This window comes from Tiliqua scincoides, chromosome 1 (genome assembly GCF_035046505.1).
Source record: "Tiliqua scincoides isolate rTilSci1 chromosome 1, rTilSci1.hap2, whole genome shotgun sequence".
Taxonomy (NCBI): domain Eukaryota; kingdom Metazoa; phylum Chordata; class Lepidosauria; order Squamata; family Scincidae; genus Tiliqua; species Tiliqua scincoides.
Genome location: NC_089821.1, coordinates 282857987 through 282877325, shown reverse-complemented (window position 1 = coordinate 282877325; position 19339 = coordinate 282857987). Strand labels below are relative to the sequence as shown.

The 19339-nt window shown below is 44.8% G+C and overlaps 2 protein-coding genes across 7 annotated transcripts in view; one reads left to right on the top strand and one right to left on the bottom strand.

The window, feature by feature from the left end:
• ABCD4 (ATP binding cassette subfamily D member 4) overlaps positions 1-15413 on the top strand; it is a 33268-nt gene extending 17855 nt beyond the window's left edge. For 5 of the 6 annotated variants that reach the window (XM_066627066.1, XM_066627057.1, XM_066627083.1 and 2 more), the window contains 9 exons: positions 747-830; positions 2098-2333; positions 4312-4403; positions 5243-5279; positions 8286-8335; positions 8917-8969; positions 9076-9152; positions 13025-13140; positions 13326-15413. In XM_066627066.1, the coding sequence (XP_066483163.1) occupies positions 747-830; positions 2098-2333; positions 4312-4403; positions 5243-5279; positions 8286-8335; positions 8917-8969; positions 9076-9152; positions 13025-13140; positions 13326-13394 (814 nt within the window). In that variant the 3' untranslated portion in view covers positions 13395-15413. The remainder of the gene's footprint in view (positions 1-746; positions 831-2097; positions 2334-4311; positions 4404-5242; positions 5280-8285; positions 8336-8916; positions 8970-9075; positions 9153-13024; positions 13141-13325) is intronic. The other variant, XM_066627075.1, reaches the window with a different exon arrangement.
• LOC136651009 (acetyl-coenzyme A synthetase 2-like, mitochondrial) overlaps positions 15068-19339 on the bottom strand; it is a 27498-nt gene continuing 23226 nt past the window's right edge. Inside the window, exons 11-14 of the mRNA XM_066627046.1 lie at positions 19142-19269; positions 18337-18400; positions 17277-17398; positions 15068-15734 (exon numbers count right to left, since the gene is read on the bottom strand). Of these exons, the coding sequence (XP_066483143.1) occupies positions 15552-15734; positions 17277-17398; positions 18337-18400; positions 19142-19269 (497 nt within the window). The 3' untranslated portion in view covers positions 15068-15551. The remainder of the gene's footprint in view (positions 15735-17276; positions 17399-18336; positions 18401-19141; positions 19270-19339) is intronic.

The following is a 19339-nucleotide window of genomic DNA, read 5'->3' as shown; positions in this document are numbered from 1 at the left end:
GCCTCTGCGAGGTTCAGAATGCCGGAATCGTGCAAGAGATGTGACTTCTGGTTTCTTCTGGGAAAATGGAAATCATGTCTCTCATGCAATTGGGGCATTCTGAGCTTCACAGAGGCAGCATGTGGATATGTGCTGCCTCTGAGAGGCCCAAAAAAGCCTCCGTAGGTGAGGGGAGCAGAGCTTTCCTCAGCTTCATTGGCTTGGGGGATGCAGTCTGGCCAGTGGTGGTTTATACGACCCGCCCCTGGCCAGAAGGTCGTTGGGGCACACATCTGTAATAAACACAGCTAGCTGGTGCCTAGGTCTGCATGTCATTTCCCTCCATTGTTGTTTTGCTTTCTGCCCAGGGCATTAAAAAACTGTCTGGACTGGACATCAGCATCATCCCAGCCAGAAAGTTCCATGCTAAGGCTGGTGGAATTCAAAGCCAGCACCAGTTGTTAATGTCTTTTAATTTTACCCTGCTTTGGATATCTGACATTTTTACCTTGCAAATGAAGGTAAAAAATAACCTAAATTTTAAAAAATGTTGGACTGTACATTTCAGGTGTCCATTATGACTCCTCAAACAATATTCACAACTTAAAAGTTCATAGAGATGCATGAATAATCCCTACCCTTTTTTGCTTTGTAGACCAGGCTTCTCCGCAAGCATGTTCTGTTCTGGATCCTGCTATTCAGGGTGGGAGCTGCAGTAAGCAAAACTATCTCTCATCTCAACTATTGACTATCTTGTATTTTTGTAGAATTGGAGAATTGCAGGAAATATTGCTGAAACTTTCCAGGAATCAAGATGACTCTGAACTGCCAGCCAAGTGGGACCTCAACAAGTGAGTAACTAACTAGTATCAGGCATTGGATGGCAACTCCCTGACTGTGCTGCTTTGTTCCTTGGTTTAGAGTGGGGCAGGGATGGCGGAGATAAAAACTCAAATGGAGGCAGAATACATTGTCCTCTCTGGGATGATAATATCATCCTTGGGGAAAACCTTGCAGCCCAGACTCTTCCTCCATTTTGGTTGTCATCCTTCATGGTCTACAGGGATGCATCCTTTTCAGGCACTTGTACCAAACCTGGAAAGTTCTATGGTGAAATAGAAAACAAGAGTGTCATTTGGCTCCCCATGAAGATTCAGTGTAAGAAAAAAACTTGTGGGAATAGCTTTGGGGGGAGAGTTGTAGGGGCAACTATCTGGGAGGATGACACACTTACATCCATTCCCCAGTCCCACAACATGGAGCTAAAAGGGCAGGAAGTGGGGGGATGTGGGCAAGACACCAGGGCTGTGTTCTGAAAGTACATGATGCAGCTGCTTTTGCTGAAGCTCAGCAAACATGAATTTGTACAGTGCTTTAGTGGGAGGCTACTTGGGAGCCTGAAGGTCTGTCATGGAAGAAAGACTGGAAATAAATTAGGCACAACCTGAGATGACATGTGGAATCTGAGAGCATCAGCAGTTGATTGTGGATGAGAAGCCTAGAGGCTTGACAGAGAACTTCTTTAAAGGAGGTGGTGGGTCCTGTTGCTGACCTCTTTAAACTATTAAAGTTTAAAGAGGAGTTTAAAGAGAAGTTTAAAGTTTAAAGAGAAGTTTAAAGAGCTTGCACAGGACCCCTGGAGGGAATGTCATGCATCTCACTGGGCAGTTCTATGGATCTCTGTAAGATCTCCCAGGCTATTTTGCGGGGTGGGGGCCTGCATATTTCAGTAAGGGTAGCGCAGGCTCAGAGTGGCTGGCTGTTGAGGGTGTTTGGGCAACAAACAATGTCACACACATCATGTTTTTACATGAGTTTCAACTTAACATTTTTCAGTGATGGGATCTTTGATCAGTGCTCTATTTCATAAGTGAATTATTCCCTTGAAACAATTTGGAATGGTTTTGGATGTGGTGTTAACCTTTGCTGATACGATATAAAGTCATTGTATTCTAGTGTTTGCTTTTAGTGTGTTAGGACTTTTTAAAAGCACAGTTTTATTTGGCTATTAAGTAATTGTTAGCAGTTTGAGGGTCTGATTAGGGATATAAACACAACAAAAAATAAAAATTGTCACGCTGCCTCTCTAAATACAGCATATTGTACTCTGCTTGTCAGATTTCCCTTTATTTGTCTCAGTGACTTTAGTGTTTCTGAAGAGCAGATGTGCTCAAGTGACACAGCCTTCCTCCTGGAGCAAGTCTCTCTTTCTGCTCCTTCTTCTGAGAAACTGCTCATCAAGGACCTAAACCTGAAAGTCACACGGGGAAATAGTCTACTGATTACTGGAAACACAGGCACAGGGAAGACATCCTTGCTGCGTGTGCTTGGCAGCCTCTGGGAGAGCAAACAGGGTGAGTACATCAACTTCCCTGAAATGTTGCTTTAATCAATAGAGGCATTTTCAGGAAGTTTGTGGGTGGAACATTGATCTCTCCTAAAGGTTAGACTGCTTGGGCAAAGGTTGGACTTAGACTGCTTGGGCAACCAGTTCCTCCTGCTATTGCTGGTTAATCTGTTCAGGTATCCAGACTATCATTGATCCATTTACACTTGGGGTAACCACACTTGCCACATGATCACAGTCTATAACCATCCCACATGATGGCTCTCGCCATGTGGAAAGCCACGTCTCTCTAGGCTCCAACCATATAGTGAACCAAGCTTTATTATGTGCTGCACAGTCCCATGGTTGCAGGAGCCTGGGGCAAAACATGTATCCTTGCATGACTGGTATCTGCAAATGTCTGGTTCCCCATGCATTTGGAAGTGTTCTGGGGCATATGTAAGCAGCATGGCGGTTTGTTTTTACCCATGGACAAAGGCAGCAGTTCTCACACTTTACCAAAGGAAGCATTTCTCCAAGTGTGCTCCTAGGAGCCCTGGGGCTCCCTGAGACCCCTTCAGGGCTGCATGTGTGTAAGTGGCCGCCCTCTGCCCTGTGCTACGCCCACTCCACATGTGTGCTGGTGGTCTGGGGCTCCTGAAACTTTACAGATGTGCCAGTGGAGCACCCTGAGGCCCCTTTTTGGCATACAGAGGGCTCTGGACCCTGAAAAGTTTGAGAACTGCTGGACTAAGGCATCGTGTGGGATTGCAAAGCTAGGTTGATGAGCATAGATTCTGCTGTGTTTTTTTTTAATTGTCTGGATTCTCTGGCCATTGCCTTCTGAAGAGCTAATGTTGCGCAGTGACTGAGAGCATGGTCTGAGAAGCTTGGTTCAAATCTTGTGTTAGCCATGAACCCAAACCTCTGCCATCCAGCCTCAGGGTCTCTCTCATCCTCATCTGCAGTCAGCAATATGGAGGGAAGATACTGAACAATCTTGCAGCATCCTTGCAGGCACTACTGAGATATCAAGTTAATATTTTGCCTTTTGTCCATGGAGCGCAAAGCAATGTTCATAGGGTTCCCAGGCAGTCTCACACTCCAGGCACCAACTTTAGCTTCTACAGAGCTATGCTTTAAAGAGGTCAAGCATTAGTCATTTGTACATACATACATAAGACCTTTATTGGCATAGATAATGGAAATACGAAACAACAACCAAACATTAAACATTCAGAACACACACACAATAAAATAAAGCACTCGTAATCATCCAATACCCCCTCCCCCCATTCACCATAATATAGCAGAAGACCCAGAATTCCGTCCTGCCAGAATCCCAGAAACAAAGTTGGCAACCTTGTCAAGAGAGTCAGTTTCCTCTATGGAAAGAAGAGTTTGTAATTTAAATGAATCCTCCCAGCCCTGCATTTTGTTCAGCAGTGGAGCCAGATAGATCTTACGAAGGGTATCATGGAGTGGGCAGTAAAAAAATATATGATGTAATGTCTCCACACAATTCCTGTCACAGGTACATCTTCTTTCTGAGTAGTCATTTGTATTGTTGTTATTGTTAGTGGTAGTCAGTAGTGATATCATTATATAGACAGTACTAACAAAAGCAAACTCGGCTGGAGCACCCATCAGTTTGCAAGGAAAATGAGGCCACCCCAAATTAAAGTTGTTTTTGCAAACTCAGCTTAGATACACAGAAGTACTTATATTGTGAAAAGAAAAAAATTAAGGTACGCAGAAATGCTTACATTTGTAAAAAGAAAAATAAAGGTACAGTCACTCCCAAAACAATCTGTTGCGGACAGATCTTGCTCTGCGGCCCCAACATGCCACAGAATGTTAAGGTGGTGGTTAAAAAAAAAAAAGTAGAACACAGGGTGGGGGGAGCAGGGAAGAAGGAATCTGTTTGAGGTTTTGATGCTCAGAGGTGGGCATAAGTGTTGAGCCATTAATTTATGTTTGTGATTCTTTCTGTTGGATCTGTGCAGGGAATGTTCATATGCTGACTTGCTTTGGCCCCCATGGGGTTGTAATCTTGCCACAGCGGCCTTTCTTCACAGACGGAACCCTTCGGGAACAGGTGAGCCACACTAGGGCCAAACCTCCAGGGATGATGAGTCTTTCTACTGCCATAGGCTAGTTAGTGATTCTGAAGAAAGTACCATGTAAGGGCGCAATCCTAAAGGCGCCCTATGCCGGCCCAAGTCCCTTGGGCCGGCACAGGAGGGTTGCAAACGTACCATAAAGCACGTTTGCGCCTCTGTGGGTGGGAGCATTTAGATGTGCTGACGCGCGCAGGCAGCAGCGGCTCTTGCACCATCACTTGTGTCAGTGTGCTTGCGCCAAAGCAAGCAGCAAAGGTAGGTGTGGGGGAGGGAGGGGCCATTTCTGGGCAGGGGGAGGGCAAGCAATGGTCAACCCCGGGGGCAGGCATGTGGGGAGCTGGGGTCGGGGCTGGGACCCGGTGGTTATGCCAGATCCCAACCCCCGTCCCCAGAGAGAATGGAGTAGCTTCTAGCCACTCCGCTCTCCTCGGACTTGTGCCACCTCCAGAGGTGGCGCGGGTCCATGGAGACCCATTGGGGTGCGCCACCCTTACCCAGGGGTAAGGGGAAGAGCTTTCCCTTGCCCCTGGCTGAGCCACTGCAGCCAGTGAACCTGCGTTGGATGCAGCGCAAGCCTCCTGGCTTGCCTGCTCCAGCGCAGGTTTGGATTGCGCCCTAAGTTGCTGAAATCTGCTGTGGTTGCTACCTGCCGAGTGGCAGGAAAACAGCTAGTCTTCATTTGTGCTGCATCCCTTTGCTCACTGTGGGTTACGGATATGCCTCTAAGAGTAGGGTATTGTGGCTGCCCATTCTCTTCAACTGCTGTAAGATTTTGGGGTTTCTCATTTGGTGTTTATCTGATGTATTTTATTAGGTAATATACCCTCTGAAGGAGATCTATCCAGTTTCAGGTGAGTAGAAATCCATTGAAACATTTGTCCCCAAATGTACTATAAAGTGCTTCTGCTAACACAGTGTGACCCGCCTCTGCATTGGCATGAGTTCATATTGAATATGCCTGATTTTTCATTTGGTAGTTTTATCTTTTCTGCTGCAAAACTGCAGCAGAGGCATTACATTAATGGGTGGAAAGCTGTAGAACATCATTTCATTTACATACCTGGCTGCTGGAAGCCAAAGGAATACTTTGCTGGGTTATATGTACATTGTGACCAGAGAATGTGTGTTTCTCACTTGAACAAAATAAACATATACCAGTATTCTTAATTTGCACAATACTTTCTGCGCAAAAAAATTTCTCTTCTAGGGATTTAACTTTTTTGGATAATGAACATATCCAGCCCTGATAATGGCCTTAATATTAGGTGCTGAAAGCCACTAACAGTGTGTGACCACTTAAGCCACACACTTGAAGTTGCACCATTCAACAAATAAGCACAAATAAGTGTGACTGTGTCCTCTCTAGTCATTGGCATTGACCACTCCCTCCTTGATCATGCACAGTTTAACCATATGCTGTATACACCTTGGTGGTACTTATATACAGTACAAGTTGAGTATATCTCTTCTCGTTCAGATTTGGTATCATCTAATTCTGATCTGTTCCCTTCTTGTTATGATAAAGTAGCTGTGAGAACAGTATCCAAATGATGAAAAATTTTGAGAGCTAATTGCTGACTGTCATTGGCATATTTGCCATAGATTGTTTCTCCTTTTGTTACCTCAGAATGCCAGATGCAAGAGAGGGCACCAGGATGCAGGTCTCCTGTTGTCTTGTGTGCTCCCTGAGGCATCTGGGGGACCACTGTGGGATACAGGAGGCTGGACTCGATGGGCTTTTGACCTGATCCAGCCGGCCTTTCTTTTGTTCTTATATTGTTTTAATATCTTTTATCAAATGCATCTGATGCTGTTATGGAAGTTGACTTTCAAAAATCTTAAGATATAGTTTCCTTATCCTTATATTCCTTATAAAGAAACTCAAATATCTTTATGTAGGGTAACTATATTGTGAAAAAGTTAATTGAAAGGTTGCAAGGCTATTCTGAGAGTTGATTCACACGTGCATGTAATCATGTTAATTCTCCATACTTATTAACTGGTAACTAAATATGGAAACTGACTCCCCTGAAAAGCCTTGTTCTGGTAACATAAGGTGATAGGAAAGTGTGGTTTTACATTGGCAGCGGCTCATTGACACATGCAAGTCACCACTTAACGTTGCAAAGTCAAGCGATGAACTTGCATGTGTGACCCAGCACTGAGAGTGATCTAATGGTGCCCCTTTTAAGGAGAAAGTTGACTTCCTCTAGGCTGCCAACACACTGTACTGTTTCAGATTTGTCAGTGTAAATGGTTAAAGCTAATTGGAGCAGGCGATGGAGGCTTCAGTGACGTGTCATCTAAATAAAACTATGCTTGATGAATTGGTAGCTGTGTTTTGCCTCCACAAAGTCTGTAAGATCTTCTTAATGTAACCCTAATTCATGTATGGTGAATATAACCAGAGCAGGGAAACCAGCAAGTTGTCAGACCTTCTGTGTTGCTTCTCTTCCAAGGCCTGTCAGCATACGTGTCTATATTAAGCTGTTCCTCCGGTACAGGCATGTTGTTTCCTTTTGGTTGCTTATATGACTCCTGTTCTCCCATTGCCTGTGTTTTCATACTTCAGATTCCCAACTTAAAGGGCTACCGTAACTGTAACACTACCAGATGCTTAACCAGAGTTTGAAGATGTTTTCAGATCATGGCTTAAGGAGAAACCTTGTTTAGCCCTAACTGTAGTTAACATTGCTGCTAGCATAGCACTTACCTGCAATGAAGTCTGTGACATGAATTAACATGCCAGAAGGGGTGGGGAGAAGGAGCTTGTGATTCTGTGGCTTGCTGCTAATTGGCAGTATCAGTTCAGATATTTTATTTAGCATACTTAGATTACTTAAAAGACAAAGTGCTGTACAGGCAATACTGTATTGATCTTTCTTCCCCCCCCCCTCTGGTGCAAAGGCCAGGAGGCTGTGCACTGGCAGCAGTGCCACGCAGACGAGCTATTAGGTTGTGGAGGCAGCTTGGGGCGGGGATCAGGATAGGACAGAGGCGGATCTAAGCGGTGACAACTTTCACCAGATCTGATGCTCTCATTCCAGGCCCAACACGCCCCTTTGCCCTAGCAGACCTACATCAGCAAAAGAGCAGAAGCCATACTCTCGTATGTTTATCTGCAATGTATAGCTGTTAACTGACTCACCATAATTTTACATATACATTGCATGGTAATACAGGTCCAGCCTATTTGTACACAGATTTTTTATACATGGATTTGACTCAACAGGAATGGCCCCTGCAAATGAGAAGGAATGTGCTGATCCCTGGAGAAGGGGGAAAATGCATCCCTTTAAAATCAGTTTAAAAAACTGAACAGTCTTTTAACAATAGCCTCCTTAATGAGAATGAGAGAGAACGAGAGAGAGGGAGGGGGGGTAGCTGGCTGACAATCCATTAATCCTTCTCTCTCCGGGCAACACCCCCTTCCCCCTGAGCATGTGAAAGAAAGGTGATCATTTTGCATTGGTGAAGGGAGGGGCTGAGTGTAAGCTGTCAGCTCTTTGTAAGCTCTTGGAGGAGGACTGATTGATGGATTGTCGTCTTAATGACTCTATCTTAACATCGCAAAGGTCAGCAAGGCAGTTTTTAAATCACTGGAGCAAAGAAACATTGTTTTTTAAATTGATTTGCTATAGTGTGCAACCTGTACATCCTATCATAAACAGTAGAATGAATTTCCATGCAATGCATTTAAACTTTTCAGATTTCTTAAAAGTTATTTAAGCAGAGAAGACTGCATATGAAAGCAGAGAGGTCCCTTTCCCCCACTAGGCTGTCTTCAGAGCTGTGATTCCCTGCACAGTGCTACCTCCACTCTTCCTTTGTCATCAGTGTAATTCCTTTCACAATAGGGTCTGCCGATGATGAAAGGATACTGAAATTCTTGGAGATGGCTGGGCTGGTAAGTTATTGAGGGAATAATTAACACAGTTGGTTGATTCTCTCTTGTATCAATTTTGGGAAGAAAGTCACTACACGCTTTCAGTAAGGTGTGCCGTAGACATCTGCAAATACTTCCTAAAAAGAAAGGCAGTGAGACTTCAGGCTGCCTAGAAACTTTGCTATCTGAGCCAGGAACTCCTTCCCCTCTTTTCCAAGTATGTAGAGTGACATGTAGTTATTCCATGAACTTGAAAGCTTCATAGAAATACACTCTATCTCACATTCCAAAATCAAGATGCTGCTATTTAAAACTGGTGCCAAGGTTGAACCTGGCTCATAGTAAGCCTTCATTAACATACGTCATATAAGCGAAACCATCTAACCTCTGATGTTGATTATTATAGTAGTGAAAACCTGGTGCTAGAGTGTTTTAGAAGTTGATCACAAGACGGGGTGACACTGGCTCCTGGGTGGAAAGGGTGGGGGCAGGATTATGGCAGCAAGGCAAAAGGTGTCTTGATGGCTGTATCCATCTTAACAGGCCGTTGACTGAGGCTGGGATAAATTCTGATTTTCATTTGTTTTCGGTGTCTGATGCAGTCAGATTTGCTAACAAGGACAGGAGGTTTGGACCAGCCAGTGGACTGGAACTGGTAAGGTTGTTTCCTTTGGCTGTTTGATGTGGGCATATCCTGAGCTGCAACCAACCTGCAAGATAGTTCTAATCACTGATTATTCTGCTACTTGCTCTTGTTGCAGGTATGATATTCTGTCTCCAGGGGAGATGCAGAGGCTATCCTTTGCCCGACTCTTCTATCTCCAGCCACAGTATGCAGGTGAAGAAGGAAATTTAGTCTGGGGAAGAATAGAGCTGATTGGCTCAGCTGCCTACTGGTCTTAGAGAACAGGGGCAGCTAGAAGGGCCTTTAGTTGTTGTTGACTCAATTGCTCTGATCCTAAAGGTCACTAAGCTTGATTGAGATGCTCTCCTTAAGAGCGCCTGCCTTTGGTGCAGTGCAGTGCTTCAAATCATCTGATGTGGTGTACTGGCAATTTTTTCCCCATGTGCCAGGGACTAGTACCATATTTATGATGTACTATTAAGTATGTACTTATGTACTGTAGCATTCTGTATGTACTTATGTACTAGCATTCTGAAATCGAGCAGTGAACAGCTAAAAGAGTTTCTTTCCCACAAGAGTGTCCAGCCATTATGGTGCACGCCCTCCTTTCCAAAAGCTACATTTGTGTGCTCTAGTTCTGGAGAACAGTACCCATCATCTCTAGTTTTTCTTAAAAAGATCATACAGGATTATCCCCCTGCAGCAAGACTCTCAATCCCAAGTGTAGAAAATGTCAGTTGCATGAGGACAAGAATATTGTCCTATTAACCAAGTCTGGATTGTGAGGCCATCTCATTTTGCTCTGCCTTTTCCCTCCATCTGAGGGATCTAGTACAACAACTCGAATCCTTGTCTTCCTTTCTGCTTGCTACGTTGCCTTGCCTCTTCACCAGCCAATAACATAAGAACAGCCCCACTGGATCAGGCCATAGGCCCATCTAGTCCAGCTTCCTGTATCTTACAGTGGCCCACCAAATGCCCCAGGGAGCACACCAGATAACAAGAGACCTGCATCCTGGTGCCTTCCCTTGCATTGGCATTCTGACATAGCCCATTTCTAAAATCAGGAGGTTGCACATACACATCATGGCTTGTAACCCATAATGGATTTTTCCTCCAGAAACTTGTCCAATCCCCTTTTAAAGGCGTCCAGGCCAGATGCCGTCACCACATCCTGCGGCAAGGAGTTCCACAGACTGACCACACGCTGATTAAAGAACTATTTTCTTTTGTCTTTCCTAACCCTCCCAACACTCAATTTTAGTGGATGTCCCCTGGTTCTGGTGATATGTGAGAGTGTAAAGAGTATCTCTCTATCCACTCTATCCTTCCCGTGCATAATTTTGTATGTCTCAATCATGTCCCCCCTCAGGTGTCTCTTTTCTAGGCTGAAGAGGCCCAAACACCGCCATAGCCTTTCCTCATAAGGAAGATGCCCCAGCCCAGTAATCATCTTAAGTTGCCCTCTTTTGCACCTTTTCCATTTCCACTATACCCTTTTTGAGATGAGGCGATCAGAACTGGACACAATACTCCAGGTTACCATCAATTTGTACAACAGCATTATAATATTAGCTTTTTGGTCACAATACCTTTTCTAATGATCCCAAGCATAGAATTGGCCTTCTTTACTGCCGCTGCACATTGGGTCGACACTTTCATCGACCTGTCCACCACCCCCCCAAGATCTCTCTCCTGATCTGTCACAGACCAACCACACACTGAGTAAAGAAATGGCAGATGCACTTTGTCCATCCCCTGCATAATTTTGTATGTCTCAATCATGTTCCCCCTCAGGCGCCTCTTTTCTAGGCTGAAGAGGCCCAAACACTGTAACCTTTCCTCATAAGGAAGGTGCCCCAGCCCAGTAATCAGCCCAGTAATCAGCCCAGTAAGCCTTCTTTACTGCTGCCGCACATTGGGTTGACACTTTCATCAACCTGTCCACCACCACCCCAAAATCTCTCTCCTGATCTGTCACAGACAGCTCAGAACCCATCAGCCTATATGTAAAGTCTTGATTTTTTGCCCCAATGTGCATGACCTTACACTTACTGACATTGAAGTGCATCTGCCATTTTGCTGCCCATTCTGCCAGTCTGGAGAGATCCCGCTGGAGCTCCTCACAATCACTTCTGGTCTTCACCACTCAGAAATTTTGGTGTCATCTGCAAACTTTGCCATCTCACTGCTCACGCCTGTCTCCAGGTCATTTATGAAGAGGTTGAAAAGCACCTTTCCCAGGACAGATCCTTGGGACACACCGCTTTTCACTTCTTTCCATTGTGAAAATTGCCCATTGACACCCACTCTCTGTTTCCTGGTCTTCAATCAGTTATCAATCCATGAGAGGACCTGTCCTCTAATTCCCTGACTGTGGAGTTTTTTTAGTAGCCTTTGGTGAGGGACCATGTCAAACGCTTTCTGAAAGTCCAGATATATAATGTCTACGGGTTCTCCCCCATCCACATGCCTGTTGACCTTTTCAAATAATTATATAAGTTTCGTGAGGCAAGACTTACCCTTACAGAAGCCATGCTGGTTCTCCCTCAGCAAGGCCTGTTCGTCTATGTGTTTTGAGATTCCATCTTTGATGAGGCATTCCGTCATCTTACCTGGTATAGATGTTAGGCTGACCGGCCTATAGTTTCCTGGGTCCCCCCTCTTTCCCTTTTTAAAGATTGGTATGACATTTGCTATCCTCCAGTCCTCTGGCACTGTGGCCGTTTTGAGGGACAAGTTGCATATTTTAGTCAAGAGATCAGCAACTTCATTCTTTAAGTCCTTAATAACTCTTGGGTGGATGCCATCCAGGCCCGGTGACTTATTGATCTTTAATTTATGAACGAGGTCTGAAACATCTTCTCTTTCAACCTCTATCTGACTTAATTCCTTGGTCAGGAGGGGCCATTCAGGCAGCGGTATTTGCCCGAGGTCTTCTGCCGTGAAGACAGATGCAAAGAACTCATTTAATTTCTCTGTCATCTCTTAAGTCTCCTTTTATCTCCCCTTTCCCTCCCTCACCATCCAGAAGGCCAACCACTTCTCTGGCAGGTTTCCTGCTTCTAACATATTTGAAGCTTTTATTATTCCCCTTAATGTTGCTGGCCATGCGTTCCTCATAATCTGGCTTGGCCTCCCTTATCACCTTCTTACATTTCTTTTGCCACAGTTTGTTTTCCTTTTTATTCTCTTCATTAGGGCAAGACTTCCATTTACGGAAGGAAGCTTCCTTGCCCTTTACAGGCTCTCTAACTTGGCTGGTTAGCCATGCGGGCACCTTCCTGGACTTAGTGGAGCCCTTCTTCCTTTGCGGTATACACTTCCGCTGGGCCTCTATTACTGTTGTTTTAAGCAGCCTCCATGCACTCTGGAGAGATTGGACTCTTTTTACCTTCCCTTTCAACCTCCTTCTTACCAGTCTCCTCATTTGAGGGAAGTCCGCTCGTCGGAAATCAAGGGTTTTTGTGAGAGATTTGCCCCATATTCTTCCGGGCAACAACAAATAACAACAGCTGACTGTTCGTATTGATTCCTTTTTGCATCATTCTTGGTGTTCTCCATGGCATCATTGTGAAAGAATTAAGAGTTACCCAATACAAATGATGGGATTGTTTTAATGTCAACCATTACATAATTTGCTTTGCTGCAAAGGAATGGCTGCCTTGGAGGTAACCCCTAAAATGACAGCAAATGGAAGGCAGGGATCCTGGACAGTTGTCCAGTTCTGATTTATGATTGTTCAGGCAATGAACGCACAATCCATTTTCCCATCATAAGAACATAAGAACAGCCCCACTGGATCAGGCCATAGGCCCATCTAGTCCAGCTTCCTGTATCTCACAGCGGCCCACCAAATGCCCCAGGGAGCACACCAGATAACAAGAGACCTCGTCCTGGTGCTCTCCCCTACATCTGGCATTCTGACTTAACCCATTCCTAAAATCAGGAGGTTGCGCATACACATCATGGCTTGTACCCCATAATGGATTTTCAAACACCTTTTTCTCAGGCTTTGCTTATGAGGAGGTGGTGAAGGAGATTGGATGGTGTCATACTGAGGGGATTCCTGTGTTTGTTTACAGTGCTGGATGAAGCAACCAGTGCACTGACAGAGGATGCAGAGAATGAGCTGTACAGGATCTGTGCACAGTTGGGGATGACTCTGGTCAGTGTGGGACATCGTAGCAGTCTGGAAAAGGTAGGATGGAAGAAGGCATTCTTGTCTGTTGAGGCAGCATTGCAGGCTCTTCCATAAGAAATGGGGGGTTCAGACAAAGAGGTTGTCTGGTACCAGAGTTATCCTTCATAAAGGGGGGGGGGAGTGAAAGTTAATCTCCCTCTTAAAACCTTGGCTTTCTGTGTGTACTTACTATTGAATTTCAGTTTCACAGCTGGATTTTGAAACTCTGTGGGGCAGGAAAATGGGAGCTAATGAGAATCAAGAAAGACTGAGTGTATCATAGACAACAACGTATCATAGACAACAACAAAATGCAACTAACATCTTCGATGGAACAGTACCAAAGTACCTTCAATCAATGTGCCTTAAAAGAAGCATCAGGTTAAAGACGTGGAACTTGAACTTGAACAAGAACAACAAGGCATCTGTGACCAAAAGACCTCAGCTTGGGGGGGGGGGGGAAGCAGAGGGTGAATAAGTGTCAACTTCTTGTCTTTATATAAACTGCCCCAGGCCATTGTTTTGACTTCTTCTGTGTTTCACTGAAGATTTCACTCACATCTCCTCTGGTCCCATTTCCTTTTAAGTGAGAAGAACTTAGAATGGCTCTGCTGCAGAGGACTGGCTTGTCCCAAAATGCCAGTGAATGGGGAATAAGCCCTTTTGATGTGAGCCTGATAAAACTGTTCTTGTTTCATACTCAAGAATTGCACCCTCTTTGCCCTGGCAGAAAGCTCCGTCAGGCAAGGCCGATGCTTCTGCCATGGTTGGACTTCTGCCTGTTCTTGGTTGTCCACAAATGCATAAATGACCTCTCTACTATAGATGTATATTCATGTTGCTTAGGAAATTCACCAAAGAAAAGTGTGGCAAGGATACTTTTCACAAAGGCTGTTAACTGAGGAATCTGTTATAACAGCAGTTCTCAAACTGTGGGTCGGGACCCGCTGGGTGGGTCACGAGCCAATTTCAGGATGGTTGCGTAGCACATAGCTCAGCCGCCATTGAAAATACAAAGCTGAAAATACAGGGTGCAGAACTGCTTGGCAGGGTGGGCTCCCAGTGGGAGAAAGGCATGTTGTTTTGCCCTAAATAGGTGGGAAGATGGGACACTGGAAAGGGGGGACGGCTGTGTGGTTGGAGAAGGATCCAAGTCTGCATTCTGCTTTGACTTTCAAGCTGGAATGTTTGGATTCTGAGCTATACAAAATAACAGCACAAGTGTGCTGTGTAATGGGACCTTTGGCTGATTGTGGCTTAGATTTGAAGCCTAAATTGATGATGTCACTTCTGGCCATGATTTCTGGTGGGTCCCAACAGATTGTCATTCTAAAAAGTGGGTCCTGGTGCTAAACTATTTGAGAACCGCTGTGTTATAGATTATGTTCTGAGTTTATCAACAAATCTGAAAATACTGGATCTCTGCCAACCTTTATATCATGGCAGCTTGCCTACATTATATGTTTAATTTACATAGAATTGCAACTGACAGAGCTATACACAAGCACCCTCTCCTGCAAGGGAGGTGTGCATGCATATGTGTGTGTGTAGAAGAAGGCTTCCATATGTGTGTGTGTGTGTGTAGAAGAAGGCTTCCATATGTGCTGCTAATATAAATGCTTGTCCAGAGCCTGTTGGACACATCTTTCTGAGAGAAATAAAGATGTGTTTTCCTATTGAAAGTTACTAAGTGCACATGACTAAAGTAGCTTTGGGGCTATGGAGAATTGTTGCCTAGGAAGAGCACCTGCGGATTTATTCAGAGTGCCAAGATAGTCCTTGGGTGATTTGTGGCTTTTTGCCCTTTTAAAAAGGAGTAGGTGTTTCTAGTCCTCTTTGGGCTGGAATTAAAAGGGAAGAGTGAGCTGAAAAGCGAAACTTGATAATAGATTCCTGTATTAGTTACAAGTCCAGGATTCAGAAGGAATGACTGTAAGGCCTCCGGTAGTCAAAATGCAGTATTTCTGCACAGTAGCCTGTTCTTTTTATTCTCCATGCATACATCTGAATTGCCTCTCCCCTTCTCCTTTTACCCACTTGTACCTAAAAGCTCCAACTACAAAAATCTGTTATTTTTCAGAATTTGCCATAAACAAGTTTCTGCAGGTCTGTTTAAATGTGAAGACTCTTTAATGCAGTTTGGTGTTTTCTCTTTGCAGACTTTGGATACAAAAATGTAGATCCCAAACCTTCTGGTACCCAGCTGCAAATACTTCTGGAAGAAATGAACCCTGGTGTTAGGCATTAATCAGCCTTCTCTGCCTACTTTTCTCACCGGTTGCATATTTGCTCCCCCTCTCCCTTGGAAAATATATCTTCAGTGACTTCATTGAAGGTTTTTAATTCACTGAATAAATCAGCTTCCCCTTCTTCAGAAGATTTTAAGAGTAGAAGTCTGTCCTTGCAGATTACTTTGTGGTGCAGGATGCTTAGGCCTGTTGAACTTGCTTTTTCTGTAGAAGTTGCTTGTGTCCTTCAATAATCTCCTTCACTGCCTCATGATCATCCAGGGTTGTCAGATCCCCCAGCTCATCTGCTTTGTTTTCTATGATCTTCTTCAGCACCCGTCGCATAATCTTCCCTGAGCGAGTCTTAGGCAGCCTGCGAGCTACCTGAACCAGAAAATAAAAGGAAGGATTAGAATAGGCTGTGGAAAAAAACCCTGTTGTGCTAACACTAGCTTGGGAAGTCAAGCTATACTCAAAATCATGAGTGATCCCAGTTCATACTCACAGAGGTATTTTCTTTCTCATGCAAACACATTTTCTTCTTTCCACATCCCCAGTGAAGCTACCTTTTACTGAGGCATGCCATTGGTCTGTCTAGCTCAGTATTGTCTGCATGAACCGACAATCCCAACCCCATCCCCTTTTTGTCCTCCTGCCACCCCTCCCATCTCTTCCGCTGACTTACCTTCACCAGCGAGTGACAGGGAAAGCTCCAATGCATGGGGGGAGGCACAGGCCTTCCTACCAGTGCTCCTGGCAGCATGCTGTATAACTGCTTTATGGCAGTTAGCACCAGAACAAGACCCAACCCAATGATGGCCAGTAAACTTAGTTTGAACTCCTAATGTTGTACTAAAACAATCATTGACATTTGCCTATATTTGTTGGCATCCTTCAGTCTCAGAAGACTATGGTATTGCGCTCTGAATGGTGGTTCTGGAACAGAGTGTCCTCTCCAGTGCGCGAAGTCTGGGTAAAGTAGATATGGAGGATAGACTGTTTCCCATGCAGCAAATCCCCCCTCTCCATGTCGCTGAAATGGTCCAATGGAAAGGCAGAAGCCAATACGGTTGGTTCCAGCGGCATCGCAGGAGTTGCCAGAACGTGACTGTGGTCAGCCATGAACTGCCTCAGGGACTCCGGCTCTGGATTTTGCCTCGAGGTTGACTCCTGAAGCCTTTTCCCTAACTGGATGTAGCCACAAGGCAGTGGAGGTTTGGGATCAGAGTTTTCCTTCTCTCAAATGAGCTGCCTTCCCAGGCTAAGGAGTTCCATCTACCCAGTGGCTGTTTAGTTGCCTCTTACGACAAGTACAGCCAAACTGAGGGCCTATTCTTACCCCCAGCCCCCAGGGAAATTTTTGTATTTGTGGATATTTGGAAGCCTTTCCTAGATACATACATATAGCATCTGAAATGGACAATAGTATTGATTGCTTATATATCCTTATATTCCCCACCACTTTTTTTTCTTTGTAAACTGATACATCTTAATTTCTCTTTGAAATGGTCTTGAAAACAGGTATATCTCAATTTCTGTTTGCAATTGCTTTTGTTTGTATTGGTATTGTGTTCTTAAATGTATTTTTTCTCTCACAAAAAATAAATAAATATTATTTTTTTAAGCAGCCCATATCTTTAACAGGCTTATGCATGTAATCCAATACAGTATCTTCAAACTGTCCTAGATGCAGGGCAGGATGCTCTCATGGCTGCTGATTTGGACCAGAGTGTCCTGAGCAAGTCGGCAGTGAAAATGAAAGGATCTAACGACTGTTACTATTTTTTTAAGTCTTTGTACATAACATTCCACTGCTTACGCAAACAGTGCAAAATCATTTTATCTTTTATTCTGCCCCCATCCAATAGTGTGCAAGACAAAGTGATGAAATTGTACAGAGGGGACAAATAGCCCACAGGTTGTTACCTGGATATATTCTGGGGCTGCATACTTTGCAATTTCATTTGAGACTAGCCCTTGAAGCTCAGAGGTCAGGCTTTCTTGGGAGAGATTAGAGCACTTCTTCAGCACAATGAACACGTAGGCACCTGTGGACAGAGAAGACAGAGGCAGTATGCAGGAGGGGCAAGTGCAAAGATACTGCTTGTCAAAACAGACCATGTGGCTACTTGCTCCTGGCTGTAACCCCCTATCAGCTGGTGGTGGTTCAGTAAAATGGAAGCTCTTGAGGTTATCTTTCAGTGCAGAGTGTGCTTGCAGTGAAGATAGCAGAAGCCCTGTGCTGTAGCTCCCACTAATCCTGGCCCAGTTCCTAGGATGGCATATGCTGGAGCTGCCTGAGGCTTCTGATATGGCACAGGAAGAAATGTGCTGCTGCAGCTCCCATGCTGTTAAGGGGGCCTCTAGGTTATAACCCTATATGAGCTTTACTAGGAAAAAGGTCTGACATAGCTAATTAGGAATTACTTTGTGTTACAGAAATGTTTCAAGTCATCCTGAAAGATCAACTGACCAGCCTTGTGTGTTTTTGGGAAAAAGGTCCCTGCTGACCTGCAAGGGGGAGTCAGACTGCTTAATTACATGCTCCCTCCTACCCTTGTCTACTCTGTGTCTAAAAAACAATTTGGTCTTCCTTCCAGCCTCAGCTTGGGTAGACATAACCAGGCATATGTCACCCAGCTGCTGGACTGAATGCTGTGAGTGTGATCCTGTGCTTTACCCCTAACCAAGCATACAGTAGACATGGAATTTGCCAGCAAATCAAAGTGATCTGAGTTGTTGCAGAACATGGTCTTACGACACAAGCTGCAGCAACCTTGGCGAAGCTAAGCAGATCTGAGTCTGATCAGTGCCTGGACAGGAGACTGCCAGGAACCCCCACTGAACTCCTACCTGAATTCCCTAAAAGAGTGGGTGTAACTAATAGTTAAAATTCAAATAGAGAATGCCACTTATTGCAGGTCTCAACAGATAAGGATCACACTAGAGGGATTGCAGCTAGGAGTGACTAGCTTGAATCACTCACCTTCTCCTTTGATCTCATGAGGACATCCAATCACAGCTGATTCTGCCACTGCCCCATGCTTATTCTGGAAGACAAACAGCTTGGTGTCTTACCTCAAGGATTCAACAAGATGGCAAGAACGTGCAGCTCACTTTCAGCCCAATCACATGGAGAGCTCTGTCTGCAACTATTTTAGGAGCGCTGCTACACAAGATCTGTGGCTGGTCCCTGCTGCAGCTGCTGGAGCAGGTAAGGTGGGGGTGGGCGGGGAGGGGGCAAAACTGGGCAGGGGAGGAATGAGGGTCAGGGAGGCTGTGGGAGGGCGGATCTGGCAGTGATGGTGCATGTCCTATCCAATCCCCATTTTAACGATTTCCCTGCACCTTCCTTCTCATAGGACTTGTGCCAGCTACAGAAAATTATAGACTAACAAACTAGAAAGCCAAAGTTGTATAGTGGTTAAGAGTGCAGGTGTAGACCAAGAAGAGCTACATTCAGATCCCTGCTCAGCTTGCTGGGTGACCTCGGTCCAGTCACATCTCTCAGCCTAACCTATGTCACAGGATAAAAGGTTGTTGTAGAGATAAAATCAAGGAGAGGAACTACATACACTGCCCTGAGCTCCTTGGAGAAAGGGCAATATATACATGTATATGAATAGAGGGAGCACTGATAGAGCAAAGGCATTTGTAACCATAAATAAGAACACGCAGCTCCTAGGAGCTGCCAGGACATAACATTGGCTACTGCCTAGAGCCTGAAGTTCCCATTATAACAACTGCTGAATCTGTGATGCCTACTCTGTGGATTTACCCCAGTCTCTTACCACAACTTCTTCAATCTCAGCAGTGCCCAGCCTGTGCCCACTGATATTGATGACATCATCCAGACGGCCTGTCAACTGGTAATATCCTTTGCTTGTCCTATATGCTCCATCCCCAGTGAAGAAGTGTCCTAAAATGATCAAAGCAAGACAAGAAAAGTTCAGTTGATCTCAAACTGTCTACTGGGGAAGCATAGATTC